Raw genomic sequence first — 24,603 nt, 5'->3', positions numbered from 1 at the left:
TCTCTCTTCCCTCTCCTTCTCTACCCCTTTTCTTCCTCTCGCACATTTATACAAACACAAAAATGCACACGAATACATACACTAAACAGCTATCTCTCTCTCACATACGTACACACACACACATACACACACACACACACACACACACTCTACATCTTACATACGTAATAACATAGACACTGAGGGCCAGATTTAGAGATGTGCTTGGCAAGCTCCACAGTAAAACATCTTTCTCTGCTTTGGTGCCCGTATTGCAGAATCTTCAGAAACTGCAACGTATCTTGACTTATAAGAGTGACAGAAACAAAGTTATTAGGAATATGATGAATGAAAAGGCTGTAGCCTATAACTTCTATAGCTATTATTATGTTTCCAGGTAGAAATAATTTTGGTTTATGTTTTTTTTAAATTTCTTTTTATAGCATTGCTCATTCATCGTCTTTACATAAGTTTGAATTTTTCTATTTAGCCCTCCGTTTCTTCTACAATGTAACCTGGCACATATTGAAATATTACTGAAAAGGTAAGGAAATAAGCATAATCTCATGTGCATGCAACTGTGTATGGTATTTTTGGTATATCTTTAGTAAGTATTTTTTTGTTTAATATTCAATAAGGTTTTGTGTTTATAAACAATTGTCTGCACTGTATAACATGAACATATATGACTACAACATTTAGGGCCGATCTTGTTTATTCCTCACTTGGTTAGTAACTAAGACCTCAACTTCTTGTTCCCTTCATTAACAAGAAGTAGGTGGGACAAAATGTATTCGTAATTTAAACAGCTCCTGACAATTGTATTTTTTGATCGAACACACTGCAGAATTGATCATAAAAAATTCACTTACAGATATCCAAACCTCAAAATATAAAAATTAACAGTCTGTGCAAAAGCATTCTTTCTTAGTCTAAAGGATATTTATTATTTATTTAATAAAATAAATAATAAGTATCATTTAGATTGAGACTAATATAGATAATGGTAACGAGTAATCTCAAAGCCATTTTATAGCACTTTATTTACTTTCATCTTTCTCGTCTCTATTGAGTGAGTCCTCTATAGTTTTCATAGGTTAGGATAATGTTGCCCTTGTTGGTTGCATTGGTGTCAGTAGTGCTAATTATATTTATAGAAGTTTTATTTATTTATATGGGTTTAGACTTTTTTTATTTTACTACAGACCTATAAGGAACTAGTGCGCTTCTAAGGCAGGCTTTCTGGTGAATTTTCAGTGTGAAGGATCAGGGGCAGTGAACGTTTAAAATAGACTATCATTTTACAGGAACTAATGTGGGAATTAGGGTAAGGTTTCGATTTGTGTGACGTGATTGGAACATGAACTGTGTTTGCATACATTACGCAGAGGATTGACTATAAAAGAAAGGGATGCAGCCGTCAGATGCACCAGACATTTTTAGCATCCTCAGTAGTGGCTAGGATATCAGTTCTGTAAACATTTTGTGGGCCTGTACTTAACCTTCATCTCTTGGTTGTAATTGGAATGTGATATGGTGGGAATGGAAACAGTAGAGGTTCTGCTGAGTTCTTATCTGTGGATATGAAAAAATAGTTAAAAGGATTTACAGCTGTCCTTTGGGCCACAGTCGCCTTGCAAATAAGTATGGTATCAGTGGGCTTTAGCAGAATTCTCTTTAAGCATGATGTTCAATCCTGGTTACTGTGGGCAAATGTACATTTAGATATTTTAATGCCTTTACAAAGGCATGACATTAAAGAAAAAATTGATATGTCTGAACTACGAAATTATATAAATTTTCCTTATAGGGGATTCTTCACCAGCTGATCTAAAGTTTAATTTTTGTTCATGTTTCTCCGTTGAGCACTGTTTTGAAACTGTGAGGGGCTAGTGATAGTCATCTACATGACTAATATTGTAGTTAAGTCAACCCACAACTATCTATGAACCCTTACAAAAACCATTGCCACTTTGGGAACAGTCCAAAAGGCAGCAATAGTAAAGGCTTTTGTATTGAAAATCTGTATCTATGCCCTTCCCAAATGGTCCACAAAGGAACTGTAAGCCTGCTATACAGATCAATTATACCTGATAACATCTGCAAGCAAAGAAATTGAATCTTAAGTGAAACATGTCTGACAAATTTAAGAAAAGTTCTTACAGTTTAAATACCAAATCTGTTGTCTGCTGATACAGTACTTCTTTGAGAAAGTGGGCATGAATCAAAGATAAAATAATTGGCTTCTCGTAGCTGAGTGACATTTGGGTTTCAATCAATCAAACATTTATAGAGCATAACAAATCACCCATGAGGGTCTTGAGGAGCTGGAACTGTATGCTGCTGCATGAAGGAATGATCATTTGAACATCCAGGACTTTAGTTCTCTTCTAAATCACTGGAGTGATGTTGCAGTCCGGAGGTGCAGGGGGAGGTTGTTCCTTCCCTTGGGTGCCAGGTGAGGTCCTCCGCTGTGGGCTCTACGAATCCGTGGTGTGTCTGCGAGGGAAAGAGAAGCTGATCCGAGGTGTCTGGTCGGTTGGTGGAAGATCAGGCTTTTGTTGATGTATGCAGGTCCTTAGTTGTGCAGGACCTTGGAGGTGTGGGACAGGATCTTGAACTGGCATCTCTTCTGGAGCAGGTGTAGTTTGATGAGATGGGGTGTAATGTGGGTCCTTCTGCAGAGGTCGAGTACAAGTATTGCTGCTGAGTTCTGTATTGTCCGGAGTGTCTTCAGGAATCGTGCTGTGATTTCTACGTAGAGCGTGTTTCCGTATTCTGCTAGTGACAGTCCTTCTAGTGTCTGCTGGGAGCCACCTGAAGATGCTGTGGAACATGCAAAGGGTGTGGACGCAGGCAAATGAGACTGTGTCAACTTGTTTCTTCATGGACTGCTTGCTATACAGGATGATGCCAAGATTGTGGTCTGTTGGGGTGGTGGCTTTGGGGGGAGGGAGGGGTGCTGAGCTTTGTGGACCACCATGTGTCCATCCTTGGTGAGGTATTGTTCCCAAAGAAAAGGACGTCCGTTTCTTTGGTGTTGAGTTTGAGATACTTGTCCTTCATCCAGTCCACTACGTTCATCATGCATCTTTGGAAGTTATGTGGTGATGGGATCTTCGGGCACCAAGAGGATGAGCTGTGTTTCGAGTCATACCAAAACATTTGAAGAACTGACAAAGGAGTTCTCCCTAGTTTTAACTCAATTTTTAAAATACTTACAATTTCAACATGAAGGAAAGCTTGCAGCAGTACCAGAGTTAAGCTCATTAGTGGCATGGATAACACTGGAACAATTTTGAGGGAAGAGCATTACAAGGCTCTATATAGCTCATCAATAGGCAGTATGCCAGACCTTTTTTCAAAATTAAGAGAAATGGAAGCAAGACGTCTGGGAGTTGGATGAAGAGAAATGGATTGAAGCAAAGATGGCTCCACACACTCTCACCACCTCCACACACGTCAGACTAAGATAGTTAAAAAATCTTTATAGAGTGTACTTTCACCTGGCTAGACTGTGTCAAATGGTTAGGGCACAATACCCCCATCTGCCTGCTCTGTCAAAATGCACAAGGTACATTCCTGGACACTTTCTGGAGTTGCAGAGTTATCTCAATACTGGCACTAAATATATCCAGCATTGGGGAGGGTTACGGGATAAATGGTGGCCCTGGATCCTAAAGTAGTACTGTTGGGTTTAATGCACGGCAGGGAGGGTGAGGGAAGCTCTAGGATCTTTGTTGGGATAAGGCCCCACATGGCAAAACGGGACATAGTGAGGAAATGGAGGTGCGTTGACCCCTCCTGGTCCACACACAGGGAGAATGACTGCTGTGCATTCGCGGTATATAGGGCGAGGGGATGCCTAAAGAAGTAAGGAAAAATTTGATCAGCTTGTTAGAAGAGAGGCAGGCCTGTGCGACAGGTAATGTGTTGGTTTTGTTTCTAGCTTAAATCTAATGAGTGATGCATAACTACAGTGCGTCTCCAGTGGGAAGTGGTTTACAGAGATAAGCCTTGTGCATACTTGGGCCATTGTGTATATTTATTCGTTAATTGTACCAAAAGTTTCAAATGTGTCAAAGCACAATAAAAAGTATTATTAAAAGAATCTAGAAGTCAGCAGTTCAGCATTTAAAGTTAAGGTTTTGAAAAGTCATCTTCTTAAGCAGCATATGTAGTGGTTATTGATGCCACAGGCATTTTTGTGTGTAGTAAGCAGTCTGCAGACACTGACTGAAAAATATGTCCAGAAAATAATTTGTGGATAATTCATTAGTGTCATAAGGGGCAGTACCTTAGACTAGACTGCAGCATGGATACTCTCTCTTTAAAGATTTTATATTTTACCCTTTTCCAACATGGCAGTAGAGTAATTTTGTTTTTAGTGAACAGTAAATTCACAGTATAGATTGTTCTTTAGGACACTCACCCACCCTGTCTTCCCAGTTCAATGGGTTCAGTCCTGTAGTAATTTTATATGAAGTCATCCGACATGCAGTGCCTCTTTGGGAATTCAGCAGGCAGGGCTGTTGTGGCAAAAGTGTTTGTTGGTGCAGTGCAGTATACAAAAAGGGATGGATAGAATTCTTAAATTCGTTTTAGCCACTGGTAATTACTCTGGGCCTCTTCCCAGCTCATTGCTATTCTGCACACCATGTCACTTCAGTTTGGACCCAGCTATATGCAATCAGTCTTGACCCGGCTTCAATAGGAACAGTCCTGCCCGAACTTCCAGGATATGTCCTCCCTGAACCAGAACATAAGAAGCCCAAGCCCAGTTTCACCCTTGTAAGAGCTTAGCAGTTGGTTATAGCTTGGTTCTAGTGGCACGGTGTTCACAAGACCCACGTCTGGGCATACCCATCCCACTTAGGGCATTGCACTTAAGTACGCAAAGAACTGGTGGATGGTATGCTTGAAATAATCACAGACATTGGTAATTACTCTGGCCCCATCCTAGTTCATCAATATTTTGCACAGCAAGGTACCTCAGTTCGAACTGAGTCATAGGCAAATAAATCTTGACCATGTTCCATTAGGAACAGTCCAATCTAAACTGCCAGGTCCAGTCTTCCCTGAACTGTAACTAGGGCAACCCAAGACAGGATTCACCCTTATTAGAGTGGATTCGTCGAGGATAGCTTGGTTCCAGAGGCACAGTCTGTGCATACCAGTCCCACTTGGGGCATAGCACTGAAGTATTCTTGGTGCAGTTACTGCACTCCTGTTAAAACTGCAGTGCCGTGTCTTGGCTTCCAATCAACAATTTATTTGTATTTCAGAAACAAAGCACAATTTGCTGCTGAGGTATGAAGGGTAAGTGGTGGAGTGGGGGACCAAGCAAAGCCACCTAAGTGGATTCAGAAAAAGTACTAGTTGGGTGAAGAAATATGGTTAACGTTATTGTTCTTAATGTAAATAGTCTGAATGCCCTGCATAGAAGCATCTCAAATATTGAAAGACTCAGTGGAAAAAAATGTTTTGTCTTGTGGAAGAGCACTTGTTAAAACAATAGGAACAAAGAAAACTTCTGTAAACTTGAGTATAATGCACAAGTGACTAGACAGGTGGTGGATACTGATGAGCATTTGTCTCATAATTGAGGTCACAGAGAATAAGGCAGACAAGAAAGCGAGGTATGTTTCATCTTTGAGGGCAGAAATAGCAGCAGGAAATCTACACTAATTTCAATGTATGAACTCATTCTGATTCAAAGAGATTGTTGTGAACCACACTTCAAGGCTTTGTGCAGTTTGAGGGCCCTGATATGTGTTGGAAGGCCATGGGGCTAAGGGTCCGGTGTTCAAGTGTTATGGAGCTCTCTAAAATTACTTCATTCTGTTCTAGGAAGGATTGATAACTTGAAACCTTATTGAACTTTAAGTAACTGATATGCCAAAGGTACGTAATTTAGCAAAGAGAAACTTAAAACATCTTAGTGCTACATTTAAAATCCACCCCTTTAACATCTGCCAGCAGGGGAGGAAATTTCCAGTATAGTGAATGACACATCACACGTTTCTGGAAATTTGGTCTCCAACGCTAACATCTAGTAGCTAGATTAGGTGATAGCACATGCCCTATGAGATTTAGGCTCTACTGTGTTTCTCTCATTAAACTATCAACAAGAAAAGAAGAAGAATGGTTGATGCAACAGAATATGTGTTCGGTGGGCCCAGTGAGCACGCTTCAATATAATCTCCATATATTGTTATTATCTGTTTTTGTAGAATGCTCTGATTAAGGTGTGGAAGCAAAGAAAAGTGCCCTGACACTTGGCACAGTAGTTAGAATCTGTTGCAGGACTCTGTAACCTTACCCCTTTGAAGCCTTGCACTTTCTTACTATCTGGTACAAAATATTGTCAACTCTTTTTATTGCAACAGAATATCACAATGATGTGACTATCCTATCAATAAATGCCAGGAGTGGAACTCTAAAGTTTAGTTCTGCTCAAGAGGAGGGATTATAAAAGATACATGTTGCAATTGATGTATGTATTTTTATTCAGGTTAAAAAGTTGTTCAAATTGACAATGTATATAGATCTCTGTATTCATGTATGTTGATGCCCGCTGGTATGTACCCAAACCCTAAATTCATACGTATATTCTTATTTTATTAACTTTATCCTCAGATTTCAAGGTGTTGACTATATGATATTGCCACTTCCGGGAGACCTGGGCATTAGAGCTGCTACACAGATCTGGTTGTGTTACCTTTTCAGTAGATGCACTCCTTCTGTGTCTGGCTGCCCCTTTGGGGGTCTCCTGATATGGATCAAAATTTCCCTCAATTGGGATATCGAGCAACTGAAAATTGAGTTGTTGGATATGCTAGGTGTGTCCGCAAGGGTCAGTAACGGACCAGCTATTAATAGCTGTAACATTTATAACCGTAGCATGGGCTACCGACTTAAGTGTCCTCTCTTTCTTCCAGCTCGGGTTCAGATCTAGGGGTGGTACAGTGGATCGAATATTCAGATTCTCGTTGATACTCTGGAAGTATATCAGAATTTAGAAGGACCATCTTCATGTGGCCTTCATTGACCTGAGAGCTACTTTCGTTCAGGTCCCCAGACCTTGTCTTTAGGACTCAGATCGATGGGGGTCCCGCCCTCCTTGGTAGAGATCTTCTTGGTGAGGTTGCATGAGAACAACTACGCTTAAGTGCATTGGGGGAAGGACGGGAGGTTAACCGAGAGGATTAACATTACACAGGAGTGTGACAAGGTTGCGTCCTTGCTTCAACGTTGTTCTCCCTGTAGATCAATGATGCATTTAACTATCTTCACGATTGTATCAACGACGCCCCCACACTTGGTGGCGTTTCTATGCCCAACCTACTGTTCACCAGTGATATGCTTCTAATCTCAAGAGCCCCTGTTGGGATGCAGAATTGTCTAAACAAATGTCGAGGAATTCTGCAATCAAAGGGGGCCTGAGATTAATGTAAAAAAAGCCAAATTCATGATTCTAAGGCTGCATTGATCCTTCAGCAGAAACTTGACACTGGGGACTGCGGTACTTGAGGAAGTCAAGTACTTTGATTACCTTGGTATTAGGTTTAGCAGCTCCCTGTCATGATCCTCTCACATTGAAAAGTCCAGGGCTATCTTATTATACAAATCAGCTGCTACCAGAATGATGCACAAGGATTCTACTCTGAGGGCAATCTCCCCAGCAGTGGAGGTTTACAAAGTCGCTGTTCAGTCAGCTGCACTTTACCGGGCTGAGTTTTGGTGCACCAGTCATTTGGGTACCTTCACAGTTAGAGAAAATCATTTTATAAGGTCCCTAGAATCCCTTCCCCTATCTACATCGCTTGTTCCATTGTACTTCGACTTAGTTTTCCTGAGACTTTTGATATACTGGGTTAGAATTTTGTTGCTATTTCGCGCTACATGTGAAAACTATGCAGTCACATTTTAGATAATATTTATGATTCATGAGTTTTATCTTGTACGCTAGTGAGTCCATAAATGAATTTTATTGATGTACTTCTCTCTAAATGTTTTAATAGTTCATATGGTCTGTAATTTCATCTAAACACTATTTGTATTGTACTGCCACATGCATGAACTGTACCTCTAAACATGGCGGACCACTTAAGGTTTCCGTCTATTGTCTGTGCTTGTGTATTCTCACTGTGTACTCAGGCCAATCCCAGAGTACCCCTTGAACATTTTATGTAAGATTGCTGTATTGCTGCATTGTCTTTGTGAAGCTAATGTATGTTTTAACTTGGTTTTTTTTGTGTTCTTTAATGGCTGATGACCTAAATAAAGTATTTCTACTACTACTACTACTGCTGAGCTGCCATTTCTAGCATGCGAACAACACCAAAATGAAAATCAATGTCTTGGCAGTACATATTTTCCTTATGAATTGCACTGTGATTTATAGTCCTTTCTCTTCTCCTAGGACAGAGGAATCTGTCTTATCTAAAGGAATTGTGAGTATTTCTGACTACAATTGTTTTGTGGGTTGGAGGTATGGTGATCACATCTATGAAACGTAATATGCACTTTCTGAGCTCTCACATGACGTAATGTTAAGACATTTACAGTGCAAAGTTCAACTGGACAAAACAATTGCATTACAAATAGTATAAACGGTAGTCTCTGACCAGTTTGTTACATTAGTAGTATACTGGAATGTTACATTTCAGTTGCCTGCGGTATTTGTTTTGGTTGAGAACAAGTGTTTATGAAAACTTGTAAGAATGTGTTCTGATGTGTTCTACCAAATGAAAAGTTAGTGTCCAGATTTTCCAATTAAATTTACTTCCCGAAAAAAAAGTCATGAAAATGAGACAGTCATAAAAATAACTTTTGCCCAAATGTCTAGGAGGTGCAAACCATGTGATAAAAATTGTTCTTGCAGGGTGAAATATGAATAGTAAAGAAGAGATTCTCAGATGAGATGGAATGGGATTCTAGTAGTAATTTGAGGTATCATTTTAAACACACTTATGTTTAAGGTGAACTTAAGAAACTGAATAACGCATAACATAATAAACAGTGCCTAAATAATAGTTCTGCAAAATAGAAGGGAATCTCGCAAGACAGATAATGGTTATATACCTCTCTAAGAGCGTGAATGGCATGTACATTGCTGCCATTCCTCTATCTGTGTGCAGTTTCTGAATGACCAACCAACTCATGGTCTAGGTTTTACATTGAAAAGGGAGAGTTCTTGTACTTTACAGAACTAAGATTGGTCTGCTTTTACACACTTTTATAAGATCTTAGCTGGAATTATGAGGTGGATCTTTGTGTTTTTTTTTTTTTGTTTTTTTTTTTAGTGGAGATGCTCTTCTGTTTCATGTGGTTAAAGGATGTTAGCGGAATGATTCGTTTTTCTTTGTAATATATTTATATCTGCCTCCATAACTGTATAGAATGCTGTATGGGTTTAAAATAACTATTGTATATGATGTAAAACTGAAAGATGAGATTCAATATTATTGATGGCACTGATAAAGTCTGCACACATGACTTGCATGTGTGCCTGTAATACAGTCACCACAGGGTTGCAACGTTATTCCTTGGCTGTGAAATTTTAAGCCAAAAACGACCATAGGCCACATCACCCACACCATAACATTCTCAATGGCTATGCAAATATACATGATATACCATTGCCCTCTTCTGCATTGATGATGTAATTAGCTTGGTAACTGCCTTCTATTCCACAATAAGCATTAGAAGGGTACCCAGGGGCATGGAAAAAGTACAAAGAAAATTAGAATAACACATTTAGTGGATGGTAAACTTGTGACATTCAAACAATTATGAGCATGTGGCTAGTGTGGCTGTGGTTGGGGACACCAGTGGTGGCTCTGCATTCAACCACTAATGTTAAAACACATTAACATTCACTTGTGAGCTTAACACAGAAAACAGGAGACCTGATGTCTAGTTCTAGGCTGCAGCGGAGGGTGGACTGGTGGCAAGGGATGTAGAAAATTGCCCACAAAAAAATAGAAAAATGTATCTCGTGGACGGTTAATTTAAATCTGCAGGCTCACATGCGTCAGGCAGTCCGTACAGGACTCTCAGATGGATATGGCAGTGGTCGCCCTAGACATCTGAAAAGCATTTGATAGGATTGTCTGGGACTATATAGGGGCAGTTTTGGTTTTATCATACATGGGATTTGGCACAAACTTCCCACGAAGGATAGCTTTGCTATACTTGTTGCTGACAGCTGTGGTCCCGTCAGAGAGCTGCATTTCTGACAGATGGGACATATAAAGAGGAACTCTGCAGGGATTCCCCCTCTTTTACCTCTTGTTTGTGCTGGCCTTGGAGCCACTGGCAGCCTACCTGTGTGTAGTTCTACAGGGACCAGGGATCCAGGTGTGGAATCCAGAACATATAGTCTCCATATATACTAACAATGCCTTGCTGTATCTGCAGTGTCCAAAACGAGCAGTACCGATCTTGATGTCTATATTGCAGAAATGTGGGAAGCTGTGGGGACTCAGGGTAAAAGTAGCCAAATCCTTAATATTTCCCTTCTGAAACTGCCCAGTATTGATATAGTATTGACCCTGGCTTGAGATGGGAATTAGACAACTTTCAGTATCTGGAGTTACAAGTGGCACACACAGCCGAGAAGCAATATGAGTAGAATATGGTCAGGGTGTTGGCTGGTCTGAAGGCCTAGGTGGCCTTCTGGCACAACCTAATGTTGGTTATGGGCAGGATTAGTGACAAACATGCTATCCCTGCCTAGATGCCTATATGTCCTTTAAAATAAACAATGCCCAGTATGCCGGCAAACGTTTAAAAACCTGTACAGCAGATAACTATTACTTGGGCCCTCGCTATGCACAGTTTTCTCATCAATAATTTTACTGCAAATGTTACAGTGATATTATCAAAGATACCATAGAAGATGTCATGAGTGATGTAATATCTGGGGTAATTAGCAGTGCACGGCAAGGGCCCGAGTATAGTTACCGTATGGCATGAGTTCTAGTTACCTGAAATAACTCTAACAACTGAATTTTTATGGTTTTGTGCTTGTAAAATCTGTAACCTAATTATAACATCCCTGTAACCTTTGTTTTTTTAGTTAATTCCTAATATATTTGTAATTATATGTTATAGCTGCAGATACACATGCTGTGCACTGTTCCTGCCATTTAGTGTTGGGCTCGGAGTGTTACAAGTTGTTTTTCTTCGAAGAAGTCTTTTCGAGTCACGGGACCGAGTGACTCCTCCCTTTCGGCTCCATTGCGCATGGGCGTCGACTCCATCTTAGATTGTTTTCTTTCCGGCATCGGATTCGGACGTGTTCCTCTTCGCTCCTTAATTCGAATCGGGAAAACTTAGAAAAACATCAAAATCCGTCAGTATTGTTTGCGTTCGGGACAGGTTTAGTATAGATACATTGGCATCTATGGCACAACCGCTTCTGCGGCCCTTCGGGGCTTCCGCACTCAACCGAGGCCTGGTCGGCCCGACCACACCCGTCGTCGAAGACTCGTGGACCGGACCCCCTTCCGTTTCTGTCCAACATGTCACGCCAAGTATCCTTATACAGACCAGCATTGCGTCTGTAATCTGTGTTTGTCACCAGAACACAGAGAGGATACTTGTGAGGCCTGCAAAGCTTTTCGATCCAAGAAGACCTTAAGAGATCGACGCACAAGACGTTTGCAGATGGCATCGAAGTCGACACAACATCTCGACGTCGAGGAGGACGAAATTACAATTTCGATCCAAGGTTCGGAATCGGATGACTCCGACGGGGACCGGCCACCGACGGTGGCACAAAAAGTGAGTACACTTGCCCCGACCCAGCCCCAAAGTCAAGTCAAGAAACAGAAGGCCTCGGGGACGCCACTGCCGGAAGGCCATGACTCGACCCACAAGAAAAGCGGTGACCAAATACCATCTTCGGCACCGAAAAAGGCCAAGATAGTGCCGAAGTCTTCCTACTCGGGTCGAGAAACCGGCACTGAAAAGAGTCGACATCGAGTGGTCGAGTTGAACAAGCCTCGAAAGAGCCTCTCAGAGCTGAGACCGACAGTATCCATGGGGGTTTCGGTACTGAAAAAAACGGCTTCGGAGCCGAAAAAGACTTCCTATACGGAAGAACATGGGCTCTCTCAACAACTCAAGGAGAGGCACAGGTTTGAGCAGGAACTTGATTTGGAAAAGCTTGACCAGACTCAACCAAGGCTACAAATCCAAAGAGACACATGGAAAATTCAAACCATCCCTCCGCTCGAGTTCAAAAGAAAATTGGCTTTTCATTAGACTGAAGCTGAGCAACCAAAAGCAAAAGTGGTTAGAGAAAGGTCACCACTCTCGCATTTCTCACCACAAACGTCCCCAAGTCACTCGCCACAATGGACAAGGTCATCAGTTGGCACACCAATAGCACAGTCACCCACACATACTGGAATGACGCAGGATGATGCTGACCCATGGGATCTATACGACCCATGAAGTCCAGCACTCAACACCGGTGTCAAAATCACACACAGTATGTAATAGATACTCTACACAAACTAGGGTTTTCTATAAATTACCAAAAATCTCACTTGCAACCATCCCAAATACAACAATATTTGGGAGCCACACTTGACACGCAAAAAGCAATTGCCACTCCAAGTCCACAAAGAGTTAATTCATTTCAAAATATAAGGTCAAGCATGCAACCAAACCAACAATACACGGTCAGGTTTGTAATGAAACTACTAGGCATGATGTCCTCATGCATCGCTATTGTCCCAAACGCACAGCTACACATGCGGCCCTTACAACAGTGCCTAGCAAAACAATGGACGCAGGCACAGGGTCAACATCAAGATCTAGTGTTGATAGACCACCAAACACACTCTTCGCTTCAATGGTGGAACCCTGTAAATTTAAACAAAGGGCGGCCATTTCAAGACCCAGTGCCTCACGCCATTATCACAACAGACGCTTCCATGATTGGGTGGGGAGTACACCTCAACAATCACAGTATACAAGGTCAATGGGACAGTCAACAAAAACAACTTCACATAAATCTCTTAGAACTACTAGCAGTCTTTCTAGCACTAAAAGCCTTTCAACCCCTTCTAGTCCACAAACACATTCTTGTCAAAACAGACAATATGACAACAATGTACTATTTAAACAAACAAGGGGGGACACACTCGTCACAACTGTGTCTCGTAGCACAAAAAATTTGGCATTGTGCAATTCACAACAACATTCGCCTGATAGCACAATATATACCAGGCATTCACAATCATTTAGTCGACAATCTCAGTCGAGATCACCAGCAAACTCATGAGTGGGAAATACATCCCCAGATTCTACAAGATTACTTCTACCGCTGGGGAACACCAGACATAGATCTGTTTGCAACAAAACGCAAAATGCCAAAACTTCGCATCCAGGTACCCACACCCTCAGTCCAAGGGCAATGCTCTATGGATCATTTGCTTATGCTTCTCCCCCTCTCCGGCTCATTCCTTTCCTAGTCAACAAACGGAGTCAAAACAAACACTCATAGCACCAATGTGGGCTCGCCAACTATGGTACACCAGACTGTTGGACTTCTCAATAGTACCTCACATCAAACTCCCAAACAGACCAGATCTGTTAACACAACACAAACAGCAGATCAGACACCCCAATCCAGCATTGCTCAACCTAGCAATCTGGTTCCTGAAGTTTTAGAATTTGGCTATCTAATCCTTTCAAATGAGTGTACGGAAGTCATTAAACAGGCAAGGAAACCGACAACAAGGTATTGTTATGCTAATAAATGGAAAAGCAACGAACAATTGTTTAGTTTTACAAAATGCTTTTGTTCTGTCTATGTAATACATTAGCGCTCCCTCATGCCTACCATGGCCATTGTGCTGCCACTAACCTTCCCGCTTGCCATGCATGGCCTACTGTGCTGCTGCAGCCCCTCCCACCTGCCCTGAGTGGTTCGCTTGCTGCCCCTGACCCCCGTCCACCTTCCCTTTGTTGTCTGTGTGTATGCCATTATAGTCTGACTGTTGCCCTGTATGGTGTGTTGTGCTTCCAGTGCCCATCCCACCTACCCTCCATGGTCAGCTTGCTGCTCCAGCCCTGCCCCCTTTTCCCTTGCCCTTTTTTTCAATGTGCAGTCCCCTATCCCCTCCCTCCTGCCTTGTCTGGTCCTTTGTCGTGCCCCTACCCCTTCCCTTCAAGGGCTGTTATGCTGCAACTGTCTCTCCTGTCTGTCTGGTATGGTCAGCTTGCTGCCCTTGCCTCTTTCCCCTCTGCTTTCTGTTGTCCATGTCCATGGCCCAGTCCCCCCCCTGTTGTTTTCCATGGTCCGTTCTGCTGCACTGCCATCCCGCCTGCCCTGTAAGGTCAGTTTGGTGCCCCTGCTCATCTCCCTACCTCCCTCTGCTATCCGAGTCCATGTCCCTACTCCATTCCTCCTGCCCTCAGTGATGCAATGTACCATACTTGCCACATTTCGAACTTGGTAAGAGAGAGATTTTGAAAACAGAAACTGAGGAATTGATTGTCCCCATTGAATTACACTGACAAAGAGGACATTTTAGTCAATAGACAGATAAAAAAAAAAGAGGATTTTTTTAGTCAGTAGACAGATCACGTAAAGCCCTTTTGGGCTTGAAAACACCGGGAGTCTCCTGCCTGAATTGGGCCTTTTTGAGTTGGCTGTAAATCTGTACTGTAGTTTTTTGTATTACAGCAAGATGTTGGACAGGCTTTTAACAGTTAATAAGAGAGTTATTTCTCAATATCCTGGCCATTTATTTACAATCCTGTGGATCTGGCTCTGTGCAGCGTTTGAGGATCCAAAATGTAAATATTAAAACAACAAGACCTAAAAATCCTTGAAATAGTACAGTTGTGGTTAGCTTCGGAAACTATAACTCATGCAGTGCTCATGTCTTCCCACACTATATCATTAATGACATCAATAATGAAATTTCATACAAAGCGGATGATGACAGCTGAGATTACATCATTGATCAAATGACCTGTGACTACAAATTGACCAAGATTTTAGAGGTATGAATGCTATGTGAAGGGTCAGCCTTTGGCTGTAAACACTGGGGGTTCTATGGATTCAGGATTTTGGGGGATTATTGAATTTGAAAATGAATAATTGAAGCAGCATTACACAGTCAAAGGCCATTTACAGCTGCCTCAGAAGTTGTGCCTCTCAAAGCACCTGTTTGTGAGGTACTATATCTGGGTTCTCCAGCTGTGTATGGCCGAAGGTTGTGCGTGGAGGGTAATATGTACTGACAGTTTTGGAGATGATTGCAAAAAGCTAAATCTTAAGACAGCAGCAAACTATGAAAAGCTCTGCATAGCAACCTCAGAAATGAAAACAATCAAATAAACACAATGATTGATATGCACCTTGCAGCCCCACCACCTGTTTCCACCAAAAAACGGAAGGGAATTTATTGTCCCAAAGTTGTGAACTAGTTGCATAAATTTAGTCCTCAGTTTCTGAGCATGTTTGAGGTTTTGCATGAACCTGCGATATTAGAATTTGTCCTCATTTTATTTAAGGTGAATGTCAAATGTACCTACTTGATAAAAAGGGAAAGTGGTTGGATTTATAACAACTCTGTGGCACACCATGTTTTATGTCAATGTATTTATTATCATTACTGTGACAGAAATGTCTGCTTCTATTGTTACATAATATTGTGCCATATTTTCTATCTACAATGTATGTTTTTGCTGCAGGATTTATTTGAAAACAGCTTACTGAGAGTGGATGATTGCAGTCTTCCTCCTGAGTACTTGGAAATTAGAATATTTCTTAGCATACCACAGGTAATTTCCAAAAATACTGTTAACAGATGGTATGCCTTTTAAAGCATTATCAATTTTCTTTAAAGCAAAGTGTAGAACCAATGTAATTGTCATTAGGTTTCAGTTATACAAGCAAGAATCATTAATATATTTTACAATCCATAATATCATCATCAAGTATTAGTATTTGTGTCAGAACCTCATGTGAAGCACTCAACTTGCTAACACTTCTGTAAGTCAAGTATTCAGCAAAAGTATCTGTTATGGTGATACAATAACACAAACTCAAAGACTACAAGAACAAAGAAATATGACAATTTCGTAAGATGTTATGAAAATAAAGTCACAATTTGTGTACTTTAAGTGCAATTTAAATGAGACAATGTAAACTACAGATTGCCAAACAATTCAAAACCAAACAGTAAAGTATATTTGATGTGAAACGCTTGGACAGGGGCAGCACTATCTTTTGTATTAGTTGGAGCAAGCCCCCCTCAAAGTGTAGTTGTACATCAGCGACCCTCCTGTATTGTCCAATAATAGAAAGGCATCGTACACTACAGTTAAATACTGAGTGGAACAGATCAACTAAATTAGGTATTCTATTACTGATTTCTTTTTTCAGAACTAAATGGTATGCCTATGCCCAAAGGCTTACCTGGAACAGGTTTTCGTAAAATTTTCACTTTGTAAGTTTTCATTGGAGCAAAGGAATGGTGTTGGAACCATTAATACATGTTTGGTATCTACCTTAATACACCTCCTGAGAAAGGAAGTTTGGACATCAATCACCCCTGTATCCTTCCTGATTGACTGTGCTTTCCTGTGCCATTACTGATAATTACTTTCAGTTTGAATATACCCTTTACTTACATATATTTCAACTGGCACTACATGTGTCCTAGGTCTAGTGAATCTGTATATGCACTAGCTTGAAACCAAATACATATTCAACAAGACTAATATTTTCAAAATCAGTGTAACGACATGGCAAAAATATGTTAACTATCTTCCTCTGATGGGCAGGAGATAAAGTTGTGAACATCATCTCCGATTCACCAACTGCATGAGCCACACCAGCCCCACCTTCCTTGGCCTCTTGGTCATTCCACAGTGAGGCAAGTTAGGGATGCACGTTTGCACTGGAGACACTGATTGGAACTCTTTAATGTGCTATGAGACTCAGCGCTCATGATCACTAAGAGGAAACCGGCCTTTTGGGCAAGTTTTTACAAGTTAGATATAAATAACATCACGTCTCCAGGTTTAACGAAAAACAATATCTTACAAATGTAATATATATAGCATATGCAACAACCATAGGAAAACACTTCTGGAGACGTACCTAAAGACTCCAGAAACTCTAGAATAATATGGTTCACTACCTCTTCAGAAATTCATCATGAAGCACCGGCACATGCTAATATTGACAAAAACAACTTCAAGAAACTGCTATTCACCTTTAAATGGGTATGAAACTTCAAATACATGTTAGTACGCAGAAGGCCAAAAACTACTGCAAACTACCCCAGACAACTTGTCCTTTGGGACTTTCCCAGTGTCATGGGCCACTACCTATGTGGAAATTGCAGCATTTGACCTTTGATCAAACATACATAGTTTAGATTTGGGGCTTCACACACTGGGTACAACAATGACATAACTAAATCTGCTAGGAGGTGCCTAAAACCTGACTGCTTACTGCAGCATAGACAATAAAATAACACCTTCCAAACACTGACATTATAGATACCCCAGACTAAATATTAATATAGAAGACAAACATAAAGCCTCAGGGGACACTCCATGACCTTAAAGTGGAATAGTCAACTAATTTGTGTGACAAGTGCAGCGTTTAGTTAGAAAGATGGTCTTCTGAATAAATAATAACAATCATGATGATTGTAAATTTATTTATATACTTTGAACATTTTGTATTTCACACTTTGTTTCAGAATTGTATTGTGATTGTTTATGCATAATATACGAATTCAAAACCACAGTAACAGAACACTTATTTCTAAATGCAGGATTTAGTGAAAGTGATGACACTTTGCCCGATTGAGCATCTGGTATGTATATAACATGGTATGTAAGTCACAGATACAGACATGCATGAGTTTTTACTTAAAATATTTAGATGTCCATCCATATTGTGTCTCACATTTCCATTTTCCCTCTAGAGAAAGAAAAGTTTAAAGATATTGCAGATGTATATTGACAAATTTGAACCCGGAGGAAAATATAAGCTACTCAGGTACTGTAAGGATTATTACTAGTAGTAGCATTGTCTTTTTCACCATTTATATTATTATTGTTGTTTTCAGGAGTAATAATAATAATGTATATATTAATCTGGGGATTTGCAAACATTCAGTGGTGGGTTGTTACTTAGAAAAAGCAGCCAGAAAGCTTAAACATTCTTAAATGTAATCATACATTACTTTACAGGTGTTTGTTGAAGACAAGTAATCATGCTGGTGTCGAAGGCTATATTATTCAAAACATCAAGAATCAAATAGATGTATCACTAAAGGTGAGAATGTATTTCAGTAACCTAATTTAAATCCCATGTGTTTTGCTTTTGTAACACTGCCTAATAATTAGCCTTTAGCATGCTGGTTTCAAGTTGTGTCATGCTTTGTCTGGTGAGTATGACTCTTTCTGATGGGTTTTGTGGTCCCTGAGAAGATTGTGTCTCAAAAGGAATTCACTTCTTTGCTGTACCAGTACTTATGTTTACTACAACATGTAGTTAATGTGTGTATCACAATATGAAAATATTTTAATTTCTATTAAATACCTCTTACCGCATTTAAGCTCAAGTGGTACTATTTAAGCCGTTTCCAAAATGGTTCTTCCTTCACTGCTCTGCAAAGCTGATAGCCCCAGATTTGGTTTGGTGGGTCTAAAGGTGCCCTTGACGTCATGTAAGAGGAGCTTTTTTTCTTAAGATATAAGCAGCTATTCTCAGTTAATCAATCAGGGTTTATAAGGCGTTGTTAATCACCCGATAGGGTATCCAGGTGCTTGCAGGTCCCGGAGGCTTATTCGAACAGCCAGGTCTTGAAGACCATTCGGAATTCGGGAAGTGAATTGATAGTCCGGAGGGTTGTATGGTACGACCACGCATAGAAAAACAACACATGCCTCAACAACACAGTCAGAACCACGATGCGTCCTTACCACGCATGGTTTTAACACTCTTGCCTTTACAACAAATTTTGTTGTAAAAGCATATGTGGTAAAGTAATATGCGTGGTAAATTCCCACCCTGCCCTGCATTCTAACACGCCCCTGTACTTAAAACTACCCCGCCCTACGACCCTAAACCTAAAAAAAAACTACCCCGACCTTCACTCCTCCTAAAAGTACCTGAAGGCCTAAATCCACAAAACTACCCCAGCCCCCTCTACCCTTAAATCTAACTTGCCCCCCCCCCTCTGCACCCAGAGCGCTAAAACACACCAGCCATCCGCCCCTACTCATAAAACTACCCAGCCCACCTGAGGCCTAAATCCAGAAAACTACCCTCTACCCCCAAATCTACCCCTACCCACACCCGAGCCCTAAATTCCAAAAACTACCCCGACCTGAGCACTAAAAGCCCCCATGCACCCCTCATTACTGCCCCAAATTACCCCAAGAGACCCCCTCCCCTGGCCCTTACATCCACCAAACTACCCCAACCCCTTGCCCCCCTGCCCTTTAATCTACCTCGAGCCCTAAGGGCACCCCATAAATAAAAAATTGTAAAACAAAAACCTCCAGCCACCCCTAAAAAAAAAAAAACGAAAAAAAACAGCCCCACTTATCTCGACCGATTCATCTTCCTGCTTCTTCCTGCTTGCCTGCCCATCTGCACAGCCAGACCATTGCCTAACTACGCATATGGGGCCTGCCTTAACTACGCAAGTGTGTAGTTAAGACATATGCATTGTTCAGGCAAGTGTTGATCAGCTTGCAGTCTTCCTGTACACATGGCTGTGCCTGCATAGTTTAGGCCGTTTCCCAGTCCGGAGGTGCATGGGGAGGCTGTTCCAGGTCTTTGCTGCGATAGAGAAGGAGCATCCTCCACTTCTGCTTCGGTAGATGCGAGGAGTATGGGCATGTGAAAAGGAGGCAGAGCATAGTATTCTTGATGGTTGGATGAAGTTCAGGTGGTGGTTAATGTACACAGGTCTTGGTTGTGTAGAGCCTTGTGTGCGTGGGTCAGCAGCTTGCATTGGCATCTCTACTGTACGGGGAGCCGGTGGAGTTGCCTGTGATGAGGTGTGATGTGGGTTCGTCTGGGAAGGCAGAGGATGAATCTGGCTGCTGCATTCTGTATAGGTTGAAGTCTCTGTAGGAGGTGTGCGGCGATTCCTACGTAGAGGGCAGTGTTCTGGTGATGAGGGCCTGTGTCATGGTGCGGTTCATGTGTAGGGGTAGCCATTTGAAGAACATTTCTTTGTCTTTCACCTCTGCCAATCAATAATCACGTCTGCAAAACGTTCAGTCTGCAGACTGGATTCTTAAACTTGCCAAATTCCTACTTCCAACCTATTTTTCTAAGTGTTGTGCATCTATTTGTACAAGTGATTTTTAAAGTTGTATACCTTTTTGTTTTGTTTTCTGGCAATTTATGAGTCTGTGGTTGTTTAGAATGGGTTTGTAATGACATTGGCCCTCATTACAACCTCAACGGTCTTTTCAAAAGACCGCCGAGGCTGCGGGAGCCAGAATACCAGAAAAGTGCTGGTGGTATTTCTGGCTCCTTATTACGACTTTGCTGCTGGGCCAGCGGGCAGTAACATTGTTACCATCCGCTGGCCCAGTGGAAAAGTCGCATCAACATTGCTGCCGGCTCGTAATAGAGCCTGCGGCAATGCTGATGTGCAGCGGGTGCAGTGAAATGCACAACGGGGCTATGCCTGGGGGCCCCTGCACTGCCTATTCTAAGTGCACAGGCAGTGCAGGAGCACCCCAAGTCCCCCTTACCACCAGCCTTTCCATGGTGGTGTTTACCACTGTGGCCAGGCTGGCGGTCAGGGACTCATAATCCCTTGGGCAGCGGTGCTTGATAATGACCGCAGGCGGTATGGCCGTGGCTATTGCGCCACGGTCATAATAGCTGGCGGAACACCACCAGCCTGTTGGCAGTGTTACCGCCGGCCGCCAGGGTCATAATGAGGCCCATTGTATCCAGAAGCTTTTCGAAGTTTCCTAGAATTGTTTCTGCAGCATCTGTAGTTTTGGGTAAAACCATTGTTTCGGAATAGTGGATGCCTCCCATTTGGAAATTCGCCAGCCCAAATTTTGTTGAGTTCCATCCATACACTTTGAAGCATGAGTGATCTCTGGAGAAAACGTTTGGTAAGATTTTCAGAAGGCTGCCACAGACAGAATCCTTGTTTCATATACAGTTTTCCAATTTTTACATATCTGCTATACAGGGTAGCAACCACCCTTTTGAAGTAGACCATATCATAATAGTGTCTCAAATTCATTATAGATTGTGGTTGCTGCTTTCCTGTGCTTTAACTTTGTTGTTGAACATATTGAAAAATATTATACCAAACAAACTTGTCCTCATGTTTCAAAAACAACCCCTTCCAAGAGCAGACTTTACAAATGATTTCCTTTAATTTTTCTCTCTGACCTCTTTCCTCTGCTATTTTCTCCCTTTAACGGTGCTACTTTGTAGTCATGTTTATGAATCTATGTCCTAAATTATGAACCGTTATCCTATGTGTTTCACAAATGTGTTCACGTTTTTCCTGATTCAGTGTGAATGGTTTGTAAAGTCCTTTAATTTGCTGTGGACTCAGGTACATATACTCCTTAAAACTGTATTCAAGATCAATAGGTGCAAGGGCTTAAACACACACAACATTGGGGTAGGGACGGCCACCTTTCTTAGCATCATTCCATCATGGCCCAGCACACTCTGCTGACATAAAGTGCATAATATGGCACTTTCGTTGTATGCCTTAACCAGATATTAGGCTGTGTTTGCTGATGTGGACATCAGTGCCTCCCACAGAAGGATGAATAGATGATTGACTGGCACATGGATGAATGGGTGAATTCATCACTGAGTGAGCAAGCAACAGTGGCAAGAGAGGAAAGCAGCTTCCCGCCATTAACAGGACTGCAGCCACGCCTGCGTATCAACCTCAGCCAACCATGCAATCATCCATCACGCCACTAATTTATAAGTGTTTTATCCATCCATGTATATGTCATCTTTGCCCAACGAGGTGTGCCTTGGATTTATCTTTTCACTGCTGCGGAGAATGATCAGTTTTACCCTTACTGTATGCTGGAGTTTCTTCCTCAAGGATGCCTTGGAGATGTATTCTGCTTTTAGTGGGACTCCAATTTCCTGTATGCCTTCCCATCTCTGTCTCTTCTTTCCGGAGTCTGAAGAAGAACAGAGAATACTGATCCCAGCGCATCCTGAAAGTCCTAGATTGTGCAGGAGTTTGTGGTCCTCAGACCACCTGACCCTGATCATTTGCCCTCTGCTCCATCTACCTCTTAGGGCGGACCCTCTGTCCAGCAACAGGATAGGGTTCTGCACTCTGATCTTCATAATCTATTCCTCAGTGCTTGGAGATTGAGCAGGACCAGCTAAGTGGGTTTCATCTGCCTGCAGAAGTAGTAGCTATTATCCTTGCGGCTCTTCACCCATCCACAAAATCCATTTATTCTGGTACTCACCTGGTGCAGAGACCTGTAGGTTGATCCCTCTGGAGCCAAAATGTCAGACCTTTCTGCATTTGCACGACCAACCTTTGTTATTCAGGTAGCCATTTGTGATGCGTATCTTAAAAAGGTCTTACCTATATCGTCTCTCCTGCACCCTTTATTATGCTTCTGTGGAATCGTAACTTGTTCCAAACATCATTGCTGTGCACACCCTTTGTACATATGCATAATTGTTCATTGAGATTATTGATCATTAAAATGGTGGTATTCATCACGATTACTTCTGTGTGTCCTGTTAGTGAGCTGCGGGCACTGTCAGTGCAATCTCTTTACACCACCTTTTTCAATGATAAATTGTTGCTATGGTCTTGTGCTTCCTTTCTGCTGAAAGTGCTGTAACCCTTCTATGTCACACAGTTCACCAATCTACCTGAATTTTTCTCTCTGCCTCATCCCTCTAACAAGGAGAAACTTCAATCAAAAAGAGCTCATTGTGTTTACTTCAAGCACCCTTAGGATCACCAAGTGGATATCCAATCATTTATTGGTTTTGACGGTGCTAAGGAAGGTCTGATGGTTCCAAAGCAAATCTTGTCCAGATAGATTATGCTGTACCTAAAAAAAAAAAAAATGCTATGCCCTGGCCAGGAAGGACACTTATCTTCGGGCACATTCTACCGGAGCCTGAGCTGCCATGACGGCACTGGTGAACTGTGTTCCGATGTTTAATATCTGCCAGAAGGCCACATGGCTGCTACATCACTACTTTTGCCAGCCATTACTGCCTCAGTTTTAAAGTTCATAGATATTGACATTTTGTCTGTTCAGTTCTGCATAATTCTGTGGTGTAAATTCCACTCCTCATACTCTGTCTTTTGGGAGGTAGTGTTTTGGTATTTACACAAATTGTGAGGAAACTGTGGTTTGAAGTAGCCATCAGAAGAACATATGTTTGGGTGATGCTCTTTCTGGTTGATACTCTTATCTAACCCAGATTCGTCAATGCCCTACCTCCTCCCCATTCCGTGGAGCGGACATTTAAGATTCTAAAAAGGTTGTACTTTAGTTTTGGCAGACTGGCAAGTTAGCAAACTATAATTGCTGGTCATTCGCTGAGGGTGTAGATAGGTTGATTAAAAAAAATGATTTCAGTGCGCGTATCGGTGGCAACTTTGCAAAGCTCAGGTCTGTCACTTCCGGTGGTGGTGCGGTGTTGCAATGGAGTCAGATGGTGCCACCTGACAAATGTGAGATGGAAAGCTGAAATAGTGGTAGATCCAGCCTACCACCTTGTGGAATTTAGAAGGTGACGAATCTGCAGTTAGAGAATTCAACAAAAAACACATAACCAACAGCAAGTAACATGTTGATCTTGATTCTGCACATGAATGACCCGAGAGTGTGAGAGACATGTAAAGGGAGAAAGAAGGGAGGGGGAAAGAGACGGGCGTCTAATAGGTTGGTTTGCATTATTGGTAGTCCTGGTTTGGGTTAGAGAGACTAAAAGTCATAGCCATATAACGAGCACCATTCTAGCCTTATATGTTGGTAACATGAGCAGTAACCATGCACCTCTGTAAGTGCAGGAGAGGAGATTCTGCTGTACAAAACAGCATGGAAAAAAGCAAACAAGCTACATAACCTAAGCAAAAACATCCCAATCTTTAAAGGCCGGGATTTCACCTACTCCTCATAGGCGAAAGCATGCTAACATTTGGTGCAGGGGTTTACATCCAAGCCAATCTCAGGGTCACAAATGAAGATGAGCACCTGCTGTGCTACCTCTAGTTGGTTAATGGCACAAACCCTAGTGAGTCCATCACCCTGCATATGGAAGAGCAACTGATGAAGCGTTGGCAGGTAGCTGCCCTCAGAGCATATTAAAAATTGACCTCCCCATGTAACCTCCTGTCTTCACCCAACCATGCAAGTTCATTACTCAATCTTACGCTGCAGAGATAATTGCTCTTTCTAGTGTATATGAGGATCCCCCTTTTGGCATTCCAGAATTTGATCCCATGCAATGTCTGCTTTTATTATTAGTAGTGAAAAGACAATTTGTGGTTAAAAACAGACTACAGATTAAAATAAGACTCGCCCTGCCTCCCTGCTTTGGACTAGGAATGCTGCACGGCA

General features: G+C 41.8%; 1 protein-coding gene across 2 annotated transcripts in view; it reads left to right on the top strand.

Annotated features, from left to right (window-relative positions):
* GLMN (glomulin, FKBP associated protein) overlaps nt 1-24,603 on the top strand; it is a 318,240-nt gene that overhangs the window by 141,778 nt on the left and 151,859 nt on the right. For both annotated transcript variants that reach the window (XM_069232351.1, XM_069232352.1), the window contains 6 exons: nt 470-523; nt 8,405-8,435; nt 15,706-15,795; nt 17,805-17,846; nt 17,958-18,031; nt 18,226-18,310. In XM_069232351.1, coding sequence (XP_069088452.1) covers nt 470-523; nt 8,405-8,435; nt 15,706-15,795; nt 17,805-17,846; nt 17,958-18,031; nt 18,226-18,310 — 376 coding nt within the window. The remainder of the gene's footprint in view (nt 1-469; nt 524-8,404; nt 8,436-15,705; nt 15,796-17,804; nt 17,847-17,957; nt 18,032-18,225; nt 18,311-24,603) is intronic.

This window comes from Pleurodeles waltl, chromosome 4_2 (assembly GCF_031143425.1).
Source record: "Pleurodeles waltl isolate 20211129_DDA chromosome 4_2, aPleWal1.hap1.20221129, whole genome shotgun sequence".
NCBI lineage: Eukaryota > Metazoa > Chordata > Amphibia > Caudata > Salamandridae > Pleurodeles > Pleurodeles waltl.
The sequence above is the reverse complement of the archived record's forward strand: the minus strand, read 5'-3'. Positions and strand labels throughout refer to the sequence as shown.